The sequence below is a fragment of the Macrotis lagotis genome, chromosome 3 (genome assembly GCF_037893015.1).
Source record: "Macrotis lagotis isolate mMagLag1 chromosome 3, bilby.v1.9.chrom.fasta, whole genome shotgun sequence".
Taxonomy (NCBI): domain Eukaryota; kingdom Metazoa; phylum Chordata; class Mammalia; order Peramelemorphia; family Peramelidae; genus Macrotis; species Macrotis lagotis.
The window spans coordinates 60237972-60265235 of record NC_133660.1 but is presented as its reverse complement, the minus strand read 5'-3'; the positions used below and the strand labels follow the sequence as shown (position 1 = coordinate 60265235).

Sequence of the window (27264 nt, the reverse complement as noted above, 5' to 3'; positions counted from 1 at the left end):
CATAATCACAAAGAATAAGCTAGTTTTCCTTCTAAAAAAGAAGGAAAAAGGACCAGAAACTTCCCCTTTCCACTCTCTAGATTGTATGGGAAAGGGAAATGTTCTTTTAAAAGATGGAAGAAAATCTTGAAGGTAAACATATAGAAAAAAATAATTGGAAAGACAAAAGGAAATCCTGACCTGAGCTAGGAGGTGGGTGAGGAGAAGATTCCAAAAGGATTGACAGAATGACTATCCAAACTAAATGAGCTTTAAGTCTCCTTTTGAAGAGTGGGGAGAAAGAACACAGAGGAGAAAAAAATTAGCTGTTTATACTCCAAGGAAAGATGATGGGAAGGCAAAATGGTTTTAGGAGACAGGTCATGCAGGATTGATTAGAAGAAAAGGAGAGTGGAAGTGACTGCTTCAGTACCCTTTGCTTATTGATGTTGAGTTTCAGTTATGTTCAACTCTTCTAACTCTTCATGACCCCATTTTGGATTTCTATGCAAAGATATTGGAATGGTTTGCCATTTTCTTCTACAGTTTATATTACAGCTAATAAGTGTCTGAGGCACTCAGAAAGCTGTCTTCCTGATTCCAAGCCAAGTATTCTGTCCACTGTACCACCTAGCTACCCGATATTATATGACAATGATCTCTGTTGCCTTGGACCCTGTCCCTTAGAACCATCCTGAACTATCATAGGTAGCTTCCTTACCTGTGTATTTGTGCATCTCCAGACCATGTATTGGATTCTGATCCTGAAACCACCAAGGGCTATGATAAATAGGTTTTGCCTTATCACTGCAGGATCCATGCCTTCCTTCCTTCCTCCAAGCCCATGTTACCAACAGCATCTCCCCCTCACTCTTTTCCTACACCCCCCATTTATACAACCCCTCATGTGTTGTCTTTGCTTCACTAGAATGTATGTTCCAGGAACTATTTTGAATGTAAATGTGTATATGTATATGTATATGTCTATATGTTTGTGTATGGTGTCAGATGTCAGCAGGATGATGTCAGAGGGATATAAGAGGAGGAAAAAAAGAGGGAAAACTCCTGATGAATGACCTCAAATTTTTAAAATTCTATACTGAGAGCACAGTGATAGAATGTCATGAGATGCTTGGGAAGAAGTAAATGGATTAATGACAACCATTGTGGTCAATGGGATAAGGAATTGACTAGAAAGAATGCATTCATTACCTTGATCTACTGAGGCCTCAGTTGACATGAGATAACATAGATTTGTAATGGACTAATTGGTGTGGTTTTATTTTTTCTTCCAAGAACATTCAGCAGCCTATTGATAGAGCAAAGGAAGATGATGATGAGAATAATCCAGAGTTATAGTAAAGCGAGGTGTGATATGCAAAGAAGAAAAAAAGAAGAAATTTAAGCACAGAAGACAATGTCAAGTTGAAGAAACTGTGTTTCAGAAGGAAGAACAAAGCCAGAAACGAGAGATGAACTGGGAAAGTGTTGAGGGGTGGAAAGTGAGGAAAAATCATTGAGTTAGAAATAAGACAGAAATAGCTGGAAAAAATAAAAGATTGTGATAGGATAGAGGAATTTCTATAAATATCTCTTTAAATAGTTTTTTAAATCATACTTATGAAATATTTTTAAAAATGTAAATCATCTAATGAATTCCTTGTGCATCAACATCTGCCATTAGGCAGGTCCCTTTTTTCTTCCTCAATTGAATTATTTTTATTTATGATCTTGTAAGGTCTTTTCTGACAGTTTTGTATCTCTCCTTTGTGCTGACTTTCCTATACAACTTAGGACATGGAATCAAATCTCTCCTTTCTTCATTCTTAGTTTTCCTCTCTTTCCATCCTAAATTAGAAAATAAAGTGGTCATTTCCTCCTAAAATTTCCTATCATTTCTTCTTTAGCAATCAGTTCCTCTTTGTTGATTAGAATCAGGTGCTAGGATAGTAGTTTTCCTCATCTGCATTTCTTGAAGGATGAGATGATCATTAAGAAAAGACAAGCCACTGAACACTCTTATAGCAAGTTTCTTATCCATTTCTCTCTTCTTTCAATGCCATAATACTCCTACATTAAGGTTTCATATGTTTTTTTTTCCCTCTTCACCCAAATGCTGTCTTGTCATGCTTCTTCCTTCTGGTTCCTGGATTTTCTCACATGAGCAAATCTTCTTAAAAAGCAATGTTATTCTCTACCTCCCTATCTCCTTCTTTACCCCTTATCTATAGCCAACCTGTTGCCAAGATGCTACTTTTGCAATATCTCTCGAACATGCCACCTTTTCTCATTTTACTCTACCTCATGCCTGTATTATTGCTCTGGCCATTAAAGTGATTTTCCTAAAACACTGGTCCAATTCTTCCAATCCTCACCCCCCCCCCCAATTCGATAAATTCCAGTAGCTTCCTATTGCCTCTAGGATCAAATACAAAAATGCCCTGTTTGGCATTCAAAACCTTTGTTAACCCAGACCCAGCCCTTTTACTCTTGCAGTCTTCTTAAACCTGAAAAGTACATTTTGATTCAGTGACACTGGCCTATGATTGATCTATGAACAAGATATATTCATTCTCTATTCTTGACTGTCTCTCATGTCTAGAATATTCTCTCACTGTGTTCTGCCTACTGTCTTCTTTGGCTTTTTTCAAATACCAATGAAAATCCTACCCTCTATAGGAAACTTTTCACCGCTTCTTAGTTCCTGTGCTGTTAATTATTTCCTATGATTCTATATTTATTTTTATTGAAAGTTCCTTCTTAATAAGCAATGCTGTTCTCTACTTCCCCATCTTTTTCTTTATCTTTTATCTATAGTCAATCTGTTGCCCAATATACTGTGCCCAGTATAATAAGTGCTTAATAAACATTTAATGATTAATTGATTAAAGTATTCTGTGGATCTTCCCCTCTCTTCTTTTGCTCATCTTTCTAGTCTGCAACCTCTGCATCAGTCAGGATTCCCTTCTGCCTCTTCCTACTCTATTCCTTCTTTATGGTGACCCTCAAGCCTTTCATCTATTTTATTTCAAAAAACTTTTCATTCTTCTTGATAATCTGAAAAGAAGGATATTATTCTGACTCTTCTAGGATGCAGACAAACTTGTAAACTTTATTTTTGTTGGGTCACTATAATTAGCGCTTAAAATATAACAGAGATAGTATATTCTCCTTTCCTAGACAGTATCACATCTCTCAGTGATAGCCTTGCCTAGGGAAAAGGGTATATTGAGAAGATCTCTAAGTATTCCTTCTGAGAATCTAATTCAAAAATTAAACAGGGGCTGGTCGAATTAGAATTTAGAGAGGAGAGAAACTCAAATGGAAGAGGTAGGAGGAAATACACAAAGAATATTAAGGGAGAAATATACAGATAGGGCCATAAGCAATTTGTATTCTTCTAGTCCACAAGTTTCTATTCTCTTTCACACTAGACCTTTTCCTAAGTCTTTCTTCAAAGCTGGCCCAAAGTTATTTGCAAATTGGAGTCAGGAACCCAATAAACAAAGAGAATGGGTCAGAGGAGCCACTGCTGCCTGGAACCCAGCTATATTACACTTCCAAAAATTTCATTTGCTGGAGCAAATGTTTTGATTCCAACATTTTTTGGGTCATATTAGGATCAGGAGCTGGGGTAGATGACAACAAGCTGTTTGCCTAAAAAAATGTCCCCAGATTGAATTGGCATGTACCCATCATGTTTCCTGATGTTAAAATAGAAACTTGTTTTGCTCACAGAAAATAACTTGAAATAAAAGTCATTTCTGTTGAAATCATTTGTTTTCTTATTCACAGGGAAAATTCCTCTTCTTAGACAAAATGAGAGATAAGGAAGGTAAAACAATTCCACAACTGAGATTTTACAAAATCTTGGAAACCTCAAAACGTTTGTTTTTGTTTTTTATTTACAGTCACATTCCAAATGAAATACAGTTTCTATTAATGACTTTGGAAACTGAGATTAGAGATTGTATTTTGGGAGATTTGGGGTAGGAGGGAAATGTGGGAATCTGCCACCCTTTTCAATAATGACATGACCGTGAAGATGCTCCACCAGTGCCCCTGCCAGGAAAGACATTCTTGTCCTGCTCCTGAAAGTGCTGGAAGCTAAGTTGAACAAGCTCAAAACAATCCGACGCTTACTTTACTTCAGAGCTCTACTGGAAGGCTGGGTGTTTAATTTCCACCGGGGTGGGGGGAGACGTGCCGCGCCACAGCTCGGGGATAAGGGGCTTCTGGAATTGGCTGCGAGTCCTGCTAAATGCAGCCCCCGGGGCTCTCTTCTCGCCTGCTGGTCCTGCCCCTCTCTCCAGGACACACCCCTCCCGACTAGGACTCACCTGCACCCACCTCTCCTGCCTACCACTCTCCTCGGCTAGCTCCCCTCCCCTTCCTGGCTCCCCATTCCCGTCAGCTTCCTCCGCCTTGCACCGGGCTCTCCCCTTGGCTTCCTGGCTCCCCTGCAGGGGGTCCTCGCGTCCTGGGGGCTGGGGCAGGGCCTGCGCGCCCCCTCCCCTCCGAGCTCCGGGGCAGCAGGGAAGGAGGCCAGGCAGGCGCGTGGGCTCGCGCCCTCCCCCGCCCCTCGGGCTGCGCCTCTGCCCTCCTTCCTTCCCTTCTCTCCCCATCCCTCCTGCCTCCCCTGCAGAGGGGCTGCGGGCGCCGGGCCAGAGCGGTTCGGGCGGCTCTCCTCCGCGCTTCTGCCCCGGGCGCCCGGAGCGGTGGGAGGCGGACCCCTGCGGCGGGCAGCCGGAGACGGAGAAGGGCTGTCAGCGCCGCTCCTCCCCTCCGACCTGTGCCCGGCCCGGCCGGCCCGCGGCCCCGGAGGGCTCCCCTCCAGACATGGCTCTGCTGCTGGGGCTGCTGCTCGCGTCCTCGCTCTGCCTGGAGGCTGCGGCCGAGTTCGACGGGCGGTAAGTGCAAGCCCCGGAGGGCTCCCTGGCTTGCGGGGCCGGGGGAGAGCCGGTTCTGGGCTCGCCTCTCCGGCCCGGGAGGACCCGGTACAGACCCGACGGACCCGGGGAGTCCCTGGCAGGAGGTGGCGAGTCTCCCAGCGCCGCGGCCACGGAACGGGGGAGCCACCTGTGCGGGGCCAAGAACTTAGTGGCCGCGCGGGGGGCCGCGGGCTGCTGCCCCCCGGGGGAGACCCGGGAAGATTATTGGCGAGGAAGCCACCCCCCAAGCCTGTGCGCGCTAACTAAAGACAGGCTGTGCCCCCCCCCCCCCCCGGTAGGGCACAGAGCCCAAGGAGACGCAGATGAGCCCCGGACCCCCTCGTCCCCTTTTCGATCTCTAAGCGGAGACTTCGGACTAGCCCCCCTGGGTCCGGCTTTGGCACTGTCAGCGTCCCAAGCACACCTGGGGCGGGGGCTCTGGTGAAGATGCGCCGTCCCCTGCCCCTTTCTCCACCTCTGAAGAATTAGAGGCAGAAAACATGGGAGAAGGGACCCTGCGCCCCCCCCCCCCCCGGGGGGGGGATGTCGTGTACTTGGGTAATGCATCTCGGCCCTAGCAGAGAGCCGACGTCTGCGTGCTTTGACAGGTTTGAACAACTCTCGGGCTGCGCGCTGTCACTCAGCCGGGGCGCTCTCCGTCCTGCAGGCTGCGCCCTCCCTCCAGCCGGCCGGGCACAGCTGCCGGGCTCGCCCGCGGTTGCCACCGCCGGGGAGCCCCTTCCTGCCGGGCCCGATCCCTGCGTGTTTCTGTGCGCGCTTAGGGAGCAGGTGAAGCCGCTGCTTCGACCTGGGTTCCAGGTGAATCAGCCGAGGGTGTCTGGCGCCCTGGGCGCGTCTCAGAGGGTCAGGCAGCCTCGGGGCTCCTCTCCTTGGGCAGGCTGGAATTTGAACCCGGCCTCCTTATCCCTTTCCCTGCTCGCCCCTAAAGAAACACTCCACACCTGGTTTACCTGCAGGCTTGGAAAGAAGCTGCCAAGCCGGGTTTGCCTTCATACTGGAGAGTCGTGAAAGGGGAAAAAATGTAGCCACTTGAACTATATACACGGTCTGGGGGAATAAAAAGTTTAGGGGGCCCCAACAGCATTTCTAACAGGAAAACTACTCCATCTACATCACTCAAATGCAGGGGTGGTTTTTTTTACACTTCTGATTACAGCCAGGAATTCATCAAATTTACACGTGCACGAAATCTTATGAACTCGTTTTTAAAAAACAACATCAGAAATAGACATAAAATTTTTTTTCAAGAACTGAAACTCCCTGAAGTTTAGCTTGAGAAACTATGAATCAAAAAAAGTGACCAAAGGAAAAATGGATGTAAAATCCATTTCAATCTATGACCAATTTCAATTAAGTGCCCGCTGTGTTTTCTTAAACTGTCAAAACATGGTGAAATAGTTTGAATTTATTCTTGTTAGCTTTGCATTAATAATAATATCTTAGTACATATAGCACAATAGTAGATTACAGCCAAGAGTTTAGTTTCTGTAAAATTCTTTCATTAGAACAACTGAGTCAGATAAAAGGAAGAGAAGTACCTAAGAGCTTTTCAAATGTTTTATCTCATTTGAACACCACCACCCTGGAGGTTACAGTAGAAGAAACTGAGACAAGCATAGGTTAAGTGACTAGCACACTGTATCTGTGGGATTTGATCTCAGGTCTCCCAGGGCTCTATCCACTAACTGTTAATTAGGAGATCCCCCTTTTACAAGAAGAGAACAGAGGTTTGGTTAGTGTTTGGGTAATAAGTACGCAGAGTTAGGCTGACTAGAACTGGTCTTTCAGACTTAGGAAATCATTCTACAACCTATATAAAAAGGAAAATAATGAGGATTATTGACACAGAAAACTACCTGTTTCTAACTGGTCAGATCTCTCCAAGATAATTATAGTGAATTTGTTTTGCTGTTAGGATTTTTCTCAAGAGTTTTTGATGGAGAACTTCTCTTCAAATTCTGTCTTGTTCTCACTATATCCACTCAGGAAAGATACTCTCTTTTCTTTTTCTGCATGTGTATAAGAGAGAAAGTAAAGATTATTTTTGTTTTTAGTTTTGGCAAATTTATTGTTGGTGTTCAATCATTTACACAGAATCAAATCAAAGTTTTTGATTTTGTCCATGACTGGTAATAGGTCACTCACTGGAAGCAAGGTTTTACAAATATGCAATCTGAGTAGGGGCAGTGAATATCCAAGACAATTTGCTTTAGCATCTTCTAAAGAGGTTATCCACTGTTTGAAGCTTTTACTGTGTGAGTTAGCTCATAATGAATATTTTGGTGAAAGCAAACTCAATTCTCATCCATCTTAAAGTTTGATTTTGAAAATTTCCATAGATGACAAGCTTGGCAGAGAAGTACATGCTATATTATTACTAAGCAATTCATGAAGAAGTTATTTTAATCTTCAGAATGTTTTTATCTGCTTTTTCTTTTTCCTTTTTTGTAGGTGGCCCAGGCAAATGGTGTCCTCCATTGGACTCTGCCGTTATGGGGGTAGGATTGATTGCTGCTGGGGCTGGACCCGCCAGTCATGGGGACAGTGTCAACGTGAGTAGTGTCACTGCTGGGGCTTTTAGCCACCTGGGAGGAGGGGCTTTTCACAGTCATTAATGGCTTTCACCTACAGTGCAGGGCTTATTACTGTACAGGGCTTGGCACGTGCAGGTCTGCTGTTTCAATTTTCATGTACAGTCTCGGGTTCCTTATCTTGCCCTTTCCCAACCTGACCTCCCTTTGTTATGATGCCAATTCTTTTATTCATAGAGAACCACCCAGGACTTCCCACTTAATTGTTTGTCCTTAATATTTCTAGCTTCTGCTTTCTCATCAAATTTGCTTCTCAATGCTCCAAGCTTCAAGATGGGGCAAGATAATGAGTCTAGACTGTATTTACATTAAATAAACCTTGAACCTGATGACTGATATAATATTTGCCACAGCTATCGTAGAATGTTAGGTGGCCCATATAGAAAACATGAAGCCATGTAGTACATTCTCAATGGCTCATCTAACACGATCAAATAAAATTTCATAGCAATTAAAAGAAATACCAATTCCAAATTAAATCTATATTGCTAAATCAATGCCATCTAATCTGTGCCTAGTCAACATACTGGTATCACTTTTTCCATGTTCATTAAAAAAACATTCTATAGAGAGGTCAAATCCAGGCTTACATCACATAGATTGAGGAAGGCCAAAATCAGGATTACAACATTTTCCCTTTAACATAAAATTTTTAAAACTAGGAATCTTCCCTCTAGAACCCAAGTTGTTTAAATGATGATCACAGAATTTCTCATCTAAGTACTGGGATCCCTAGGATCTCTCCAAGACTTAAGAGGACTGAACTGGGCATGCCAACACTAGAAATTTGTCAATGCCAGATTAGCATTTGATAGCAAATATGCTCTGTAGTCATAATTTAGAAAGCAAATCAGTTAAAAGAATGGAAAGCTAAGATTAGAGTTCAAGTGACAGTAAAGTATTAAAAGCAAACTTATGTACCCAAAAGCTAGGAGTTTCCATAGTTATTTTAAGGTCATCATTTCAACTCCATTCTTTTCTTAAATTTCAAGAGAGAGAGAGAAAGAGAGAGAGAGAGAGAGAGAGAGAGAGAGAGAGAGAGAGAGACAGACAGAGAGAGACAGAGAGACAGAGAGAGAGAAAAGAGAGAAAGAGAGAGAGAGAGACAGAGAGAGAGAGAGACAGACAGAGAGAGACAGAAAGAGACAGAGAGAGAGAAAAGAGAGAAAGAGAGAGAGAGCGAGAGAGAGAGAGATGAGACTTATTTCTGCAGTTAAGATATTTAATCTTATTTTGTCTTATGTTCCAGATATGTAAAAAAGTAGATGGCAAAGTAGTAGTAATCTTATGCCTCATTAATGTCTTTATTTGAAAATAGCAGGGATGATGACCAAAAAAGAGAAAAGTATTGGGGAATAATTTGTGGCCTCCTAGCATAGTACCAGATAAGAAAGGCTCTACCTCAGAGATGTTGACTTCAGAGGTACCCTGTTTTGGCAATAGGAGGGAAGGGATGCTGAGAGCAACAAAGTCTTCTTCTCTACTTCTATTCCTGGGTGGTCATCTGGTGCAGTTACTCTCAAGGGGTGGCAGTGATTTCCTGTTGGTCTGCTGATAGTTCCATTTCCAGGGAACTTCCATCGTGAATCCCAGTGGCAGTTGGATGAATAAAGTTCCTCAGCTCCACCCAGAATAAGCAGCTACATTGGCAAGATGCCCAGGAGCAGGAAGGGAGAGAGCCTTACTCTGAGGCAAAGTGCCAGAGGAAAAACAGAGGAGTTAGGAGTATATGTATCTTTAGCTAGAATGTGCTGTTGGAGCATTCTAAGTGGAATACAACATCTGTGCCCCTGGGAGGGCCACCATATTCACAATGGAATGCCAAAGGTAGCATCTCCAGCAGTCCCACAGTTTTTCTTTCCCATGTTTCCTTTCTCTTAACTTGGAATTTCTATACCTGAATTATTTTTAAAATCCTGTAACAATCACAGTCATAATGTAAAGTTGAAGTATTCATGCTGGTTTGGATAATGGTAATATTCTTAAAAGTTATTGAGGACATGATAGCCCTTCATTAGAAAAAAAAAACTTTAGGAGAAACCAGAAATTATATTTTGAAATTTTATTGATTTTTCCACTAGAAGTGTTAAAAATTAGTTATCATAAGTATCATAGTCACAGAAGTTTGAACTGGAGGAGCATTCTTAAGTAGCAATCCATTACATCTTGTTTTGGATTTCCATCACATTTTCAGCTATAAACTGCTCAATATCTCCTTCATCTCTTTTGAAGTATTAGAGGAATGTCTGTGAGAAAAAATAAGTTTCTGTCATGTTGCTGGATAAATGGGTACAGGTGTACTTTCACACCTTTTCGTCTTCCAACCTTGCTTCAGTTGCATGTGCTAATATTTACTACTTTGATATTAGAGAACACAGTAATTTATTTCACCTGTTGATTAAAGCATTAAGAACGTTGCTTTGAATATGAAATCCTGATGTAACAATAATAATAGCTAGCATTTATTTAGCGATTGGAGGCAAGTGCTATTATTATCCAATATTTCACAAAGGAGGAAATCAAGGCTAGGGTAGGGTTAAGAGACTTGCTCAGCAATGAATAGCTGAGTAAGTGACTGAGATCATGTTTGAACTCAGGTCTTCCTGACTCCAAATCTACTTTTGAGAGTGGGAAGAGAAGGGAAATAATTGTAGAAACTCAAGATATTGTAATACCTTGTACTCAAAATATTGTAATACCTTGTACTTTTCACATTAAGGTTTATTCCTTTTTTTTGAAGTGGCACTCTGTGAATTTATCTATGTGAATATTGTCATCTACAATGCACTCAGATTATAATCCATTGATGCCTATATGTTCTGTCTGATTCCTTCATTTCTGCCCATAAATTCACTCCCTGGAGTCCATCCAAAGAATTGTTGATTTTCCTTGGTCTCTTGACACAGCAGAGATGTGAATTCTAGGCTTGTAGTTGTTAGAAAGAAGTTGTTAAAAGGGACCCTAGAGACCATGATGTCCAGCCCCATTATTTTCACAGATAGGGAAAGTTAGCCAAGGTCACACAACTAATAAATATCTAAAGCAAACCCCTTTGTTTGTTTGTTATCTATTTCTCATATTACCCTTTCATACCACTTCTTCCCTATTCTTGCTTGTAATGTGTACCTTCCAGGTTATAGTCACTATGGGTCTTTCTATTGCCCTTTGGATGATTCCCAACTTCCCTTTTTTTAGAGACTGTCATGCTCTTGACTCTTTTCATACTTTGCAGAATTTGTCTTTTTTTCACCCTTTCTTTCATTATTCATTTAATTTACATACTTGGACTTACTAGAAGAGGGAAGTACATTTTCAGCTGTGTCCTTTTTCTCACTATTCTTTCTGCCTCTCAGAACAAGCATAATGCTTTTAAATGTATACACATAGGTGTGGCTAGGTGGTGCAGTGGATAGAGCACTGGCCTTGGAGTCAGGAGTACCTGAGTTCAAATTTGGCCTCAGACACTTAATAATTACCTAGCTGTGTGGCCTTGGGCAAGCCACTTAACCCTGTTGCCTTGCAAAAACTAAAAAAAAAAAGCTATAAAAAATACACATAACATTTTCATGACTCCAAATAATTATGAGCCCTATATAACCTAGGATTTAAGCTCAGAGAATTTTGCTTTACTGAAAAATTTTTTATATCACCAGCAAAGATCAGGATTATGTCCACTTTCACAATTCTTTGGACATAGCGATTTTTCTTGTTTCTTTTGAAACACATAAAATAATGCTGAGATTCACTGGGTTGCTGCCATAGAATAAAACCACTTTTGAGGAATGAAGGGCCAAGTAATTCCTCCATGGGGCTATTGGCAGCATTTAAAATGACAGGGTAGTTTAGCTTGTTTTTTTTTTTTTAATGACTAGAACTTGATTTTGCTTCATCTGTGGTTTCTTTAAGAATCCCATGCATTTCTTATACATTCAAAACTAGAGCACAACCACACTAATTGTCTCATCTGGGGATGCTCGAGTTCTAGTTGGAAACCTCCCTGCTATATTTTTATGTGTTTCATAATTACCTGGGGGCCCTGCTTCTACAGAATTCCCACATAGAACTTTGTGACTCTTTTAATTTGTTGAAACAATCAAATATGGAAGTTATTTGGAGATGTAGAATACTCCATATGTATAGAATAGAACCTAATAATGAAGAACATTGACCTGTAAATTAGGAATCCTTGATTTTAGCCCTGATTGAACCTATGGAAATCACTTGACTTTTCAGTTTGCCTTCTATAAGAAGGAGCAAGGTGGGTAGCACAGAGGATGCTGAACTTGAAGTCAGAGAGTCTAGAATTCATATTCTGTCTCAGATAAGTCACTTAAGCTCTGACTTAATGAGTCGGAGAGTCTCATTTTTCCTCATCTGGAAAATCGGAATAATAATAGCTTTACCTGCCAGGGTTGTTGTGTCAAATAAGATTATACATGTAAGCCTTAGAGAATTATGTAAACAATGGCTATGTGTTCCACTTCTAACAAAGGAAGCTGATCAGGAAAAAATTCTGTGAAACCTATTTAAATTTTATATAATCTTTCAGAAAGTTCAAAGAATCACCATATTTAGCATTAGGAAATGTACTTATAATAGTTAGCATATTTACAATAGTTGTCTCATAATGGTTAAATGTAATATCAGAGGCTCCCCCCATGGAAAAATGTCAGAGATTAGGAAATTCAATTCTTAAAAAAATATTAAAAAGTGAGAGTCTCTATATTTAAGCCAACTAAGACTGTGCTAGTAAGGAAGAGAGGAAATTTGAGTGCCAAGGTCACTCAATGGAATATGCCCTTGTTTTGTTGTCTCAAAATAGAAATCTAAAAAATCATTAGTTGGAGTGCTCAGCAGATTCTAATGGCCCCATGTTCCAGAGCATGGATGCTTCTATGAATAGATATTGTTTGAGTGTTAATGAGACCTTTCTTTGGATCTTAGAATTAAGAGATATATATTGCAAGCAAACATAACACATGTTATTTTAAAACAGCTAACATGCGGTCTCTTGTTTATTGTGTCCTGTTCTTTAGTTCAGGGGTTCTATAGTACTTTGTGAATCTGGACCCCTTTGGTAATCTGATGAAACCCATGAACCCCTTCTTAGAAGAATGCTTTTAAATGCATAAAACAGAATAACTGGGGCTACAAATGAAAGCGGTTATATTGAAATAGATTTTTTTTTTAAAAAACCCCACATTTTTAACAAGTTCATGTTTACCAAGTTAAGAGCCTCTTTCTTCTATAGTGGGAAATGGAAGCAGCTTAGTCAACAAGATACTGGAGTTGTTAAGAATAATTTTCCCTCTGGTCACATCCAGTCAGAGTTTCACATATATCCAAAAAGTCCCCTTTTCATGGATTTGTGAGGCCTAAGAATCAGAGAGGCAACTGGAGAAGACACCAATGTAGTCCCTGTATTTCCTGCCTACACTTCTTTCCTGAGTCAACATCATTGCCTCACCTGCCATAGAACATACAACATTTTTCAGGGACAGAGCTCATGAAAATTAAGGCAAAAAGGAACAGCCATTCCTCCATCTCCTGTTACTTGATTTTTGTTTGTGTTCTTGACTTACAGGGGATATGAGGAAATTGTACATTGAATATTTATAATTACCAAATTGCCTTGAGAGTTACATTCATTAAATGTTAGAGCAACTTTTATTATAAAGAAAACCTTGAGTAGTTTATCACAGAATACAATAATAAAGTATAGTAGTTGGAAGAGACTATGACAATTATCTAATTCCAACTTAATCTTATAGAAAGGGAGAAGATTTGTCCATGTACAGATAAAGAGTTCTGTTGTGAGATCACTTGGAGCTGCATTAAATACCCAGGTGCTTAGTTTCAAGTGATAGCCACAAAATGTTTTTGCTTCCTAATTTGTGCCATTTCTCTGCTTTTGAACATTTCAGTATCTTAATAAATAATTGATTTTTAACTGTATTAGCACTTGTTCTACTTCAGTGAAGCAAATAGAGACCTCAGTCAAAATTTTTCATTCATACTAGAGGAAATGGATATGAAATCTGACTTTTGGCATGATCTATAAGTTAAGTCAGTTCTTTAGAAAATTTAGGAAAAATATGCAGAATACTTAGGTCTTATGTTTTATTATAGTAATCTCTGACCATAATATTTTTGCTCTCAAATTTGGCTATGTAGTGGTAGTAATTCTGTACAGAAAACATTGTACAAATGTGAAAATACACACACACATAGACTAAGAATCTGGTTCCAGGTTTCAATGAAGCTATTCAGTTTCTGGATTTTGGCTGACAGTAAGCAATTTGTGGTTTCCAAAGGAAATTATGTGAAATAGGGTGGTTTGTATCATTTCTTCCCAAGACAAGGTAAAATATAGGTCTGTTTGTGTTTCACTTGAAGATCTTGAGTTGATATAAAAACCTAAGCACAGAATGAATCTCTACTCTCTAACATTCTTTTCTCCCTTCCCCTTTTACCTCTAAGAAGACTAACCCCAAATTTGCATGGAAATTCTTTAATTCAAAAACTTCCGTTTATTTGTCATTGGAATTGTAGGTCATAAGGTACAGCATTTGGAAAGTTATTACACTTCCCTCATTTACAGATGAGGAAACTGAATCTCTGTGACTCTAAGGTGTTCATTCTTTTCCATCCTACCCACACTTTTTTGTTATTGTTCAGTCATGTTCTACTCTTCATGAACCCATTTAGGCTTTTTGTGGGGGGGGGGGGGCTTGGGGGGGGAGGCACTAGCAAAGATGAAGGAGTGACTTGTCATTTCTTTCTTTAGCTCATTTTGTAGATGAGGAATGAGACAAACAAGATTAAATGACTTGCCCAGGGTCATGCAGCTAATAGGTATTTGAGACCAGATTTGAAGTCACAAAGATGATTTTTCCTGATTCTGGGCAGGTCCATAATTTTATCCTCTGCTGTCCCACTATCCTTCCACTAACAATTTTTAGGTTGGTGTTAAGGTTTACTATAAAGCTGGTTTCAATATATAAAAACAGTTGAAATTTGGAAAGATGTCAAAGCTATTGGAGACGGGTTCATATCATTAATATACATACCAGCTAGGACCAGACTTTCTCACAAGTGGGCAGACAGGTGGCACTGTGCTAAGTACTGAGTCTATAAATACAAGTGAAAAGAAAGACAGCCCTTACCCTCCAGGAGCACACCTTCTAAAGGAGACGTAAAAGGAATTGCAGTTGGAGAGAAGGTACCCACATGGGGACAAAGTTCAGATGTAGAAGGCCAGCTGGGAGAGGAATGAAGGATGATCTGCCTGGCCCACCTTTAAATGGAGGTTGGAAGGAACATTTAAGGGCAACTAGGTGGTACAGTGGATAGAGCACCGGTCCTGGAGTCAGGAGTACCTGAGTTCAAAGTTGGACTCAGACACTTAATAATTACCTAGCTGTGTGGCCTTGATCAAGCCACTTTACCCCATTTGCCTTGCAAAAACCTATAAAAAAAGGAAGGAACATTTAATCAATGGGGACAGGGACAACATAGTGAAGGGGTGTTTCTAGGGGAGAGATAAGTATGTTATAATTTATAAAGGAGCAGTTTTTAATTTCCATTTCTTTTGCTAAAGACTCTTACTTTAATAATGGGTAACTCCAAATAAATGAAACTCTTTCAATTTCTCAAATCTGTTTTTATACTAGACAAATTGGGTTGTGCTGGAACCTGTTAAATTTTTAGTATGAGTATTTACACTTCAGAACTCTTCAAGGCTAAAAAGCAGGGCCTCATTTATTGTTTTGTTGACTGTATAGATTTAAGAAAGTGAAGGTGCAAATGGTAATAATGCAGATTAAAGATAAAATTGTGTCATGGATATATATGTATATATATATATATATATATTATTTACCAGAACCCTCTCACCCTCACACTTAAGTCATTTTCATTCACTTAAAAATCAAATTTATTTAACTTTATCAATTGGAAAAAAATAAGAAGCATAGCCCATGAAGTTTCAAATTCTCTGCAGATGATAGGGGAGTTAATGATTTTGAGCTAGGATATGTGCAAAATACACTTTAGTTTTTTGTTTTGATATGGGGGGACCTTTTTGAAGTCATCTCTTATGACTTGGGACTCTACTTCTAGGCAAATTTCCTTGTAGAAAGATTACCTTTAGTTTTAAGAAGCAAGTAAACAACAACAACAACAGAATTATTGACCATTCTGAAATTTGTTCATTTTTCATCAGCAAATGTAGTCATAGTTTTTGAAATAGTATTTAACGTTTCACAGTTGCTTTTGTCTCTGGGGTAATCCTGATAATCCTACATTCCAGGGACGCATTAAGACCTGTTAATGCACAGATACTCCTAGAATTCTCTGCTTCGATTCTGATAAAGAAAGTGTAGAATCTGGTCAAGGGTGTGTGTGTGTGTGTGTGTGTGTGTGTGTGTGTGTGTGTGTGTGTGTGCTGCAGTACTGGCTTAATGGATAAAGATCTGTTGTAGGAACAGGATAATCTGGGCTCTTATCCCTCCCCAGATGACACTATCTGTATAACTTGTATAATTTAGAGCAAGTCACTTCCTTTCTCATCCTTTTTTTTCTCGTTTGTAGAACAGATATCCCTCAAAGTATTTTTGTGAGGATCAAATGGGAAAACTCATGAAAAAGTACTTTGCAAACCCTCAGTAAATGCTAGCTATTATTGTCATGAACCCTTTAATAGTCTAGTAAAGCTTTTGAATCCCTTTTCAAAAATAATATTTTTAAAGAAATCAAATAAAATCTGATAGATTACATTGGAAACCAATTATGTGGAATTATTTTATAATATAATTATTTATATAATTTATTCTTCCCAATTTATAATTTATTTTTTACATTTAAAAAAATCGAGTTCTGAATTCTTTCTTTGTATCCTTCTTCAACCATTATAGGATATATTAGCCATGTTGCAAAAAATGCAAGAAAGAAAGAAAGAAAGAAAGAAAGAAAGAAAGAAAGAAAGAAAGAAAGAAAGAAAGAAAAAGGTGAAAAATTTATGCTTCAATCTGCATTCAGACTCCATCAGTTTTTTGGTGGATAGCTTTTTATCATAAGTCCTTGAGAATTGTCTTAGATCTTTGCGTTAATCAGAATATTCTTTCACAGGTGATAATAATTACACTATTGTTATTACTATTTACAATGATTTTATGGTTCTCTTCAATTTACTTTATATCAGTTCATATGTCTTTCCAGTTTTTCTGAAACCATCATCATTATTCCCCAAAGCACAATAATATTTTATCACAATCATTTACTACAAGTTGTTCAACCATTCCCCAGTTGATGAGTATCTCCTCAATTTCCAATCCTTTGTCACCACAAAATGAAATATTTTTGTGAAAAGCCATTTCCCCAATTGACAAATGGTCAAAGGATATGCAAAGGCAATTTACAGATGAGGAGATCAAAGTGATTCATAGTCATATGAAAAAATGCTCTAAATCATTATTTATTAGAGAAATGCAGATTACAGCATCTCTGAGGTACCACCTCATACCTCTCAGACTGGCCAATATGACCAGAAAGCACAATTGTTGGAAGGGTTGTGGAAAATCTGGGACACTAATACATTGTTGGTGGAACTGTGAACTCATCAAACCTTTCTGGAGAGCAATTTGGAACTATGCCCAAAGGGCAACAAAAATGTGCATACCCTTTGATCCAGCAATACCACTACTGGGTCTATACCCTGAAAAAATGATGAAAAGGGTAAAAACATCACTTATACAAAAATATTCCTAGCAGCCCTGTTTGTGGTGGCAAAGAATTGAAAATCAAGTAAATGTCCTTCAATTGGGGAATGGCTTAGCAAACTGTGGTATATGTATGTCATGGAACCTTATTGTTCTATTAGAAACCAGGAGGGATGGGAATTCAGGGAAGCCTGGAGGGATTTGCATGAACTGATGCTGAGTTAGATGAGCAGAACCAGAAAAACACTGTACACCCTAACAGCAACATGGGGACAATGATCCACCTTGATGGATCTGCTCATTTCATCAGTGCAACAATCGGAGACAATTTAGGGCTGTCTGCAATGAAGAATACCATCTGTATCCAGAGAAATAACTGTGGAGTTCGAATAAAGACCAAGGACTATTACCTTAAATTTAGAAAAACAAACTGATATCTTATTGTCTGATCCTATCTTTTATACTTTATGTTTCTTCCTTAAGGATATGATTTCTATGTCACCACATTCAATTTGGATCAATGTATACCATGGAAACAATGTAAAGACTGGCAAATTGCCTTCTGTGGGGGTGGGGGTGGGGGAGGGAAGTAAAATTAGGGGAAAAACTGTAAAACTCAAAATAAATTCATAAAATCTTTTTAAAAAAGAAATATTTTTGTGCACATGGATCCTTTACCTTTTTTTATAAAATCTCTTTGAAATACATACTTAGTAGTGGTATTGCAAGGACAAAGAGAATGCACAGTTTGATTGTCCTTTGGGCATAGTTCCAAATTGCTCTTCAGGATAGTTGAATCAGTTCACAACTCCACCAAGAGAGCATTAGTGTCTCAGATTTCCCATATCCCCTCTAGCATTTATAATTTTTCTTTTCTGTCATATTAACCATTATGATAATTGTGTGATGGCACCTCAGAGCTATTTTAATTTGCATTTTCCTAGTCAATAGAGATTTAGGACACTTTAACAAATGATGATAGAAAATTTGATTTCTTCTAACAGCTTTCTGTTCATGTATCCTTTTACCATTTATCAATTAGGGGATGATTCATATTCTTATATTTCTTATATTCTAATTTATTTGATTCAGTTCTGAATATTCTGAGAAATTGTGAACTTTATCAGGGGAAACTTGCAATAAAATTCCCTTTACCTCCAGTTTTCTACTTTGCTTCTAATCTTGGCTACATTTTGTTTGTGCAAAACCTCTTGTTTTAATTGAAATTGAAATATAGGTATAAAGAAAATTGCAAAAAGTAAGATCACAGACCACAGGTTAAAAACCCCTGAGCCATAGACTATCTTAGAATCTCCCTTGTATTATGTTTTTCGTACTAACCCTGAATCCCAGAATGTTTAGAAATTAAATTTCTGAAGAATTTGAAGTATATTTTGAGCTACTGCTTTTCTTAAAGAGATTAAGCATATTTTGTATTGTAAAATCCTAAATGGTCTTTGAATTGCAAAATTCCAACTTCTTTGCAACATCCCTCATTTTTCAGTTATTCATATTTTCTCCCTTAACTTTGTAAAATGCAGGATCTACTAATTGCCAATGTTCAGAGATGTTATGATTAATCCATGTAACCTTAGACATCCCAGGAAAAGTTGTACTTTACTGAGTACTAAGTAGCCAAGAGGCATGATGCATAGAGTGCTGTTGAGCTTGGGTTAAGAAGACCAGAGTTTGAATTCTGCTTCAGATAATTATGAGTTATTTGACCCTGGACATTTCACTTAAGCTTCTCTTAGCTTGCTTGCTCATCTGAAAAGTGGATGTAATAATAACATCTACCTCACAGAGCTATTGTGAGAATCAAGTGAGATAATATATTTAACATTCAGAAAACCTTAAAGTATTATAAAAATTTTAAATCTTATTTTTGTTCTATTATTATTATTATCATTATTATTATCATTATCATTATCATTCCTCTCGAGATGGGAATGAAAGGAAAGGAAGCTGCCCAGTTTCTGGGAGGTTAAGTTGTGAGATCTACTGTCAAGTACCTGTTGTCAGATGTGCAATTTCATATTTTACAAAGGTTATAATGTTGGCATCACCAACATTATATTCCCAGCCTAAAGAAAGGAACACTCTATATTTACTGTACAAAATAAAATCTTTTGAAAAGGTTCCAGAAACTCAGGTGTGAATTTCCCTCCCTGTTTTAGTGAGTGTGGTTAGCATCTTTTTACTGCTTTTCATCTCTCTATTAAATGCCTTTTGATTCAACCACTTAATGAATATGATGAATAATGAAACATTGATCCAACATAGTTTGGCTTTGTGCTATATTTGCTAATAAGGGCTGAGGGGAGATAGACAACAAAGAAATAGACTGGGCATCTCTAAGGATTTGGCTCCATGGCATGAATTCTTTTGTCAATAGTGGCTCCTGAATACTGTCTACTAAAGTGTGGAGGAGATATGAGTTATATCACTGGAGGAAGTCTTTATACTGATGAAATCTAAGATCTTTCCAAATATTAAAGTGAGACAATTTTTGATAGCCTCAATTTTTAAGAATTATTCAAAAGATTTGGCTATGTATAGCGTCCTTTGACAGATACTTTCTGGGGCAGCTAGGTGGCGCAGTGGATAGAGCACCGGCCCTTGGAGTCAAGAGTACCTGAGTTCAAATCCAGCCTCAGACACTTAATAATTACCTAGCTGTGTGGCCTTGGGCAAGCCACTTAATCCTATTGCCTTACAAAAAAAACAAAACAAAACAAAACTTTTTTTTAAAAAAAGAAAGATACTTTCTAAACCTATTGATTGAGATAATGCAATAAAGCTGAGGTGGGGTAACAAGTCCAAATGCAAACATGGGAGAAACTACAAGAATTTCAGAGGCTTAATTGAACCTTAATAGTATTTTGATCAAAGAATCAAAAATATTAAAGTTTTAATTAGTTGTTGGATCAAACAAAACAGCATATCTGTGTGATGAGGGGAGAAGGGGAACTGGCAGCCAGGATGGACCCCCCTACATGACTACTTCGCTTTATTAAGATGGAGAAATTGTGGATAGATAAAGATGAATACCACTTAGCTTTCCTAAAATGGCAGTGAATTCCACCTGTATTTTTTTGTTTTGTTTTCAGCAGACTACTGAGATCCCTCTGGCAGAGGGTGAGGAGTTAGCCTTTTATCACTACCCATCTGCTTTCCTTTCCCCAAAAGGACATCTGGCTAACATAGGATTACATGAAATTTGTTTGGTTGCCAAGACCTCCTCTCCCTTCCCCAAACTATCTACTTCTCTCATGTTGTATGCTTATGGCTTCTCTGCTTGTATTCACAAGTTCTTCCAGAAACTAATCCATGGTTCATGTAACGTTGTAGCCAAAGAAAACATTTTGAAATTGTGGTTTACCTATTTATTTCTTATAGCCATGACTGAAAATTTGATTTTTCAATATGTTAATTTGAAGCATTTGGAAATACCCAATATGCTTTAATTCAAAAATGTTTTGAAAATGCCATTTAAAAGACATTTTTTATTCCTTCCATTTATCTTTGTTCTCATCAACAGTTGTTAAAAAATTAAAAGCATATACAAAAGAGATATGATGTATATTTGGTGATCCTGTAGGGAAAATCAAATGAGATAATATATGTATTTCTCAAACTTTAAAGTACTATATAAATGTTAGCCATTATCATTATAACTTGTGAAATGATATTTTCCCAAAATAACCAGGAATACTTATATACTTTTAGCACTGCAGGTTACCATTTCTCTGTACCTTCATAAAGATTGTCTGAATTACTGTGGCAAAAAAAGAAAGCATCCTTCACCACCTAATAGTCAACCTTATGGTGATATGTTGTGATTGTAGACAGATATATATGTGCTGCATTTATCTTTCTCTCTCTGTCTGTCTCTCTCTCTCTCTCTAAATATATATATATCTATAGACATAGATATAGACATGGATATTGATATGGATATAGATATAGATGATATAGATATAGATATATGTGTGTATGCCTGTTTTATATATATATATGTATATATATATATATTTATATATGAAATATATGCCACAAACCCATCAATCAACAAATATTTATTAAATGCCTACCCTGTGCCAAGCAATACTCTAGGTCCTGGGGATGCAAAAACAAAGATGAACTAGCACCTTTTTTTCACATGGGAGAAGTAGCATATTCATATTTAAGGACACTCAAATATATTGTCACTATTTTTCAGTCATGTTTGAATCTATATGGCATGGCTCTATGGACTTCTTGTCCATGAAGTTTTCTTGGCAAAGATACTGGAGAGTTACATTTTCCTTTTCCACCGTGTCCTCATTTTGCAGATGAGAAACGGAATCAAATATGGTTTATGTGACTTGAAGGGGGTCACAAAGCTAGTGAGTTCTGAGGTCAAATTTGAACTCAGATCTTTTTTCCTAGACTGTTTTCTAGTTTTCAGACCATTTTTTAAAAAATCATATATTGATCTCTTACCCCAATAACTGGAGTTGTTAGGTTTGTGTAATTCTATACTACTGTGTCTCTTTGCTTCCCTATGATTGGGCTTCTTATGATTCTATTAATTTCTATATTTAACCAATATATCATTAAAGTATTTTTAAAATGAACAGAAAAAGAATATATAGTAAAAATAGATGTGTATCGTTCAGTTGTGAAGTTAATTTTCAAATAATGATGATCATAAATATTTTTATTTTATATATAATTTAATATATTGAAATACAATTACAACAGTCCTAAGCCTTGGCTATTCAGTCAACTGAATGGTCTTTATCGTCAATAGCAATGAAGTAAAGAATTTATCAGTATTTCAACTGATCTGTGATATAATCAATGTTCATTCTTGCTTCATTGATACAGTTTACATCCCATCAATCCCAATCCTTTTCAACCTCTATGGCTATTGCTCAGTTTCTCCATAAATCATCTATAGGAGATGTACCAATGTCTAGGGGCCTGCCTCCTAGCAAAAACTGTCTCTTAATATTGTGTGGATGCTATCATAGTGTACAAATTGTCTTCTTGTGGCAAATTGCCTAAATAGCCTACCTTCTTTTTTTTTTTGCAAGGCAAATGGAGTTAAGTGGCTTGCCCAAGGCCACACAGCTAGGTAATTACTAAGTGTCTGAGGCTGGATTTGAACCCAGGTACTCCTGACTCCAAGGCCGGTGCTTTATCCACTGTGCCACCTAGCCGCCCCAATAGCCTACCTTCTTTTTGGGTCTTACATCTCTTTGATGATATATTTTGCCTTGCTTTTTTTGCATGAAGTTCTTCCTTGGTCTGTTTTTGCTCACCACTCAACTTTCCATTGCCCCTTGGGTCACTTGCAATTTTGTTGCTTTGAAGCTTGTCATAACTAATGATTCACAGCATCATTATTTCAGGGGAGTAACTTGGAGTCATTGAAAGACTGTGTAGTTTCCCAACTGCATCCTTCCTCTCTTTCCCCCTTATTGAATTCTGGGATCATAGATCATCTATGATCTATGATCATCTAATAACAAATAGTCATCTGATGGATCACAAAATCTCAGTGTTGAAAGAGACCTCAGATGCCAATTAATCTGATTCATACATGAGCAATCCATTACAACAAGCTGAGCAAAAGGTTATCCAGGGATTGGGAAAATATGACTTTCCACCTTCAATCCACCTTTAATGTCTCTAGTTTTTGAGTTTTTCCTCCCTCTTATGTTAAGCCCTAAATTTTCTTCTTTGCCCCTTCTACTAGTTACTCTCAGCTTTGCTGTTTGGATCCAAGCAGAATAAAGCCAATCCTTCAATACTTGTCATGTTCCCTTTACCCTGCTTCTCTCCAGGCTAAGGATCCTCAAATCTTTCCTCTGCGCCTCACATCAACCAAAAGGCTTTCAGTATGCTACTTATCTTCCTTTGTCTAGCCTCTGGATTATCATCATTTTTCCTAAAATGTCACACCTGGGCACTGAATGTAAAGGTCCCTATGTCTTCTAACTGGGTAGAGTACTAGAGCACAATTCCCTTTCAAGATCCAGTCACCATGCCTTTTTTATCTTGGGTATCTTCTCTCAACAGCTTTGTTTTTGTTTTGTCCTCTCTGGTCCCAAAGAGCTTTAAATGGAAAACTGCCATATGTATTGATGATTCAACTTTATAGGTTGACCATCAAACTGCATATCATAGTGTAGACACTGCTACTGAGTCCTTCTGAGTCTCATTTAGGAGTGTGTACACTGTCCTTTGGATTGATTCATTTGGTACATGGCTATCTGGAAACAGAAGCATCTATAGGCAATCCATCTAGCCATTTGGATTTTGTATTAGCATCCATGATAAGAACAAAGTACTTTTGAGTACTCTTTCATACCTCAGCTGATATTATAAAGGATTATCAAACAAGGTTTATCTGTTGTGTCCATTAAAGAATCGTGCTGATTTTAATACTTGAATAAGAAATGCAGAGCCTGAGGCTTCATTTGGCTTTACTTGGATCATTTTTTTTTCAGTCAATAAACATTCACATTAGGTTCTGGTATTCTTTTCACATTTCAATCAATGTTGTGACTGTAAAGATGCACTCTGCTATAGAATATCCTTTGTGAAAACCTTCCTTCTGGTTTTGTCTTGATTTTCATCAGATTTGCCTTTAATATATCATTGTCATAAAGATTTTGGAGAAGAAAATAGTTCCTAACAGAACTTCCAATTTAAGGAGATTGCCTCTGAGAACCAGGTCTTTGTTCCTCTCTGGACTGTTGTTGTGACTTTTTTCTCCTTCCACCCTCAATTCCTACCAATACCCTTCCCCACAACCATTTATGTGTTGTCTTCTCCCACTAGAATGTAAACTTCCAAGGACAGTGACTTATCTTTTTGCTCTTATTTATATTCCAGGTCTTTAGCACATAGTAATTGCCTGCTGACTTGATTGATTTCTCCATTCCAGTAGTAATTGAGTCCCTAATTTTTAATCATTACTTGGTATCTTCTCCTCTTTCAGATGTCTAAAAAACTGATGTCTTCAATGCCAGCAAAACTATATTACTTCCAGCAGGAGCCTTCTCAATATGTTTGCCTCCTTCTGATAGTTTTTCCTATCTTCTTTTTAAAAATACTATTTCTACTTCTTAATGTTTCTCCATACATCTGTGATTTGAAATTAATATCCAGCACTTTAACTGACAGAGAAAATTGTTTAATAATTGTTGCTAGATCTTTTCTTTTGTCCGTCCAACTCTTTGTTACCCTTCTTCTGTTTAATCTTTTAATTTTCTTGCAATGATCTGGCTTTTAATTGGAGCTCCACCAAGTTTTCGACAAATTTGTTTTTTCCCAGCCCCTTCCCCATCCCCCTTTTATGAAGTGCTCTTGTTCATAATTTTTCATCTTTTTCCTCAGTAAGGTTTTTGCAAAGGAGTCTATTTTCTATTTTTCTTCATATTATTCTAAAAAGGAATCTATTGTTAGCCTTTTGGCTGACTTGTCTCCCTACCTGGCTAAGGTGATCTCTGAGTTTTTTGTTTTCCTTGTTGCAGCAGTTGCTATTACATTAGATACAAGATTGTAGAAGTTGGTGATATAGCCAATTCCTTTATTTTCCTTTCTAAAGGGAAAGTGAGGCAATTTTCCATTGAGTTGTGACTTCTTCATTATGGTTTCATTTGTAGTGACAAATGGCATTATAGATTTTTTATAAGATGTAGACATATTAGCTGTTAAACAAAATAAAATAATAATTCTGTTGATATTTGTGTGTGTGTGTGTGTATGTGTTTGTGTGTGTGTAGGGATGATCATTAGTTTATTTGTCCAGGTACCCTTACTAGCTATGTAATCCTGGCAAATCACTTAATACCTCTCTGCCTCAGTTTCCTCAACTGTAAAATGGGGTTAATAATAAGACCAAGGTTTAGTGTGAAGATCAAATGAGATACTATTTATAAAACATAAGGTTCTCAAATAGTAAGCACTTTAATAAATGCTTACTCCCTTCTCTCCCCTGATTTAAATTATTTAGGTCATACATGTTTTAGTTGAATAACTTATTTTATCCTCATCTTAATCCTTCCCCCACCCCCAATCTGGAATTCATTTTTATCTTAGCTCCAACAAGCCACCAGTCTGAATCCCCACAGACTATTGGTTCAGAAATATCTTCCCTATCTTCTGCCAATATTTAATCCATTTTATTTCTTTTTTTGTGAGATGAATAACATCACAAAAATGAAACTGAGTGCATTTTTGTTTGGTGTTTGCCTTCTCAAGTATCTTCTCACATCCTGAAGAAAGTATTGGTGATGGATTACTCTTCCTTATAAACTTTGATCTTTCTCCGTTCTTAATCTGGGGCTCTATCTTCCAGTGTATTTGTCTTAGCCTTCTCCTATGTTCAATGTCTCATTAAAATCATAGAATATTATAATATATCTTACTTTATTTTGAGGAATTTCATTGAGATCATCATAGACTTTTTCTGCTTCTTCATCTTCTACATCAAATATTTGTTGTAGTTACCTTCATGGTGGTCTTTTGCAAACACCTATTTGGAGTTGTACAAAAAGATTTAATGAAGCATACATACTACAATGCAATGTTTCTTGTTGCCTTTAGACTCATAAGAAAATCAAATGCTGCCAATTCTTTTATTTTCTTTTCAAAGGAGAAAGTAAAGCAACTTTCCACTGAGCTGTGACTTCTTCATTCTGGTTTCATTTCTGGTGACAAATGGCAATATAGATTTGATCTAGGTCCTTTTATAAGATGTAGACTTATTAGCTGTTAAACAAAATTAATATTAATGGATGATGTAGTTTTTAGCACCCTCTGCTTTCCTTTTCTGCCACTGTCCTGCTGAAGAAGGGGCAATTTAGAACTGAGAGCCATGTTTGTATTTTTCTTTGGTACACAGGTTACCATGACCAAAGAATTCATCACTGGATGGCCAGCCTAGTGGTGACTTCAAGCAGACAAAATCTATTACTAGAACCATAGCCAAAGTCTTTCCTTTGTAGTAAAATTTAATACAACAAGAAAGAACAGTCACCACCATGCCACAACATTAAATATTGTGGTAAAGATATGGATTTTTAAATATTAGCTTGAATTTTAAAATATTTGGGGGGGGGAGAGTGAGAATCTTCTCTATTATGTCATATTTATAATAACATTGGAATAGGTTAGTATTCCTTGAATATATATACCAACTGAATGCTAAAGAAGGAAGCTTTGGAAGTCTTAAAATAGCAGCATGATACAAGTTGGCCTAAGAATAGATGCTTCACACAGTAAATCAAAGGTTAACTAAATTTCACTGCTATGTGCTTTATTTGGTTGAAGTATGTTTAATCATGATTAAAAAAAAGTTTGCCCCCTTCCCTTAGGCCACCAGTGTTTTCCTCAGTCTTAGAGAAGGTGGGAGTCCAGGTTATTTTTTTAAATGGATTTTGTTGTTGATTTCTTCCAAATATTTGACCAAGTTTTCCTTTAAAAAACTTGTCTTTAATCCACAGAGGGGCAGGAACAATTAGCAAATGCATGAGTTTGCTCAATGCTTTTACTACCCACCCCCAACTCTGTTTCATAAAAGTCTTTTACCAAGTCTTCATCTTGGCTGAAGCTAATTCCCTAGGCAACTTTCAAATAAATTTCCATGGGCTCAACCAGGTAAAAGGCATTTCTCAAATAATTACCCTAAGGAAGAAAAGCATAAGGCTAATTCAATAAAAATACACTCATTTGCTTATTGTTCTTTTTCTGCTCTAGAATGACTTCTTTATTTTATTATTCAGAGTAATAGAAGTGGGGATAGGACTGGTTAAGGGTCATTTGAAAAAATTTTTATTCTAAAAATGTCCCAGGTCATCTATTGGCCTGAAATTTGCAGGTCTGTGAATCAGGGATTCTAGATTTAGCACTGGAAAGGTCTTTAGAGGTCATCTTGCCCAAGGCTCTGCCATGTACTTTGCTCTGCATTGTGGATACAAAGAAAGGCAACAGTTTACAGAGGCTAAAGGGAATGGTTTGCAAAGCA

At 37.9% G+C, this 27264-nt stretch overlaps 1 protein-coding gene across 4 annotated transcripts in view; it reads left to right on the top strand.

The window, feature by feature from the left end:
* The first annotated feature begins 4818 nt into the window (after positions 1 to 4818).
* The window catches only part of NPNT (nephronectin), a 100694-nt gene continuing 78248 nt past the window's right edge, over positions 4819 to 27264 (top strand). For all 4 annotated transcript variants that reach the window (XM_074228756.1, XM_074228754.1, XM_074228755.1 and 1 more), the window contains exons 1-2: positions 4819 to 4889; positions 7383 to 7483. In XM_074228756.1, coding sequence (XP_074084857.1) covers positions 4819 to 4889; positions 7383 to 7483 — 172 coding nt within the window. The remainder of the gene's footprint in view (positions 4890 to 7382; positions 7484 to 27264) is intronic.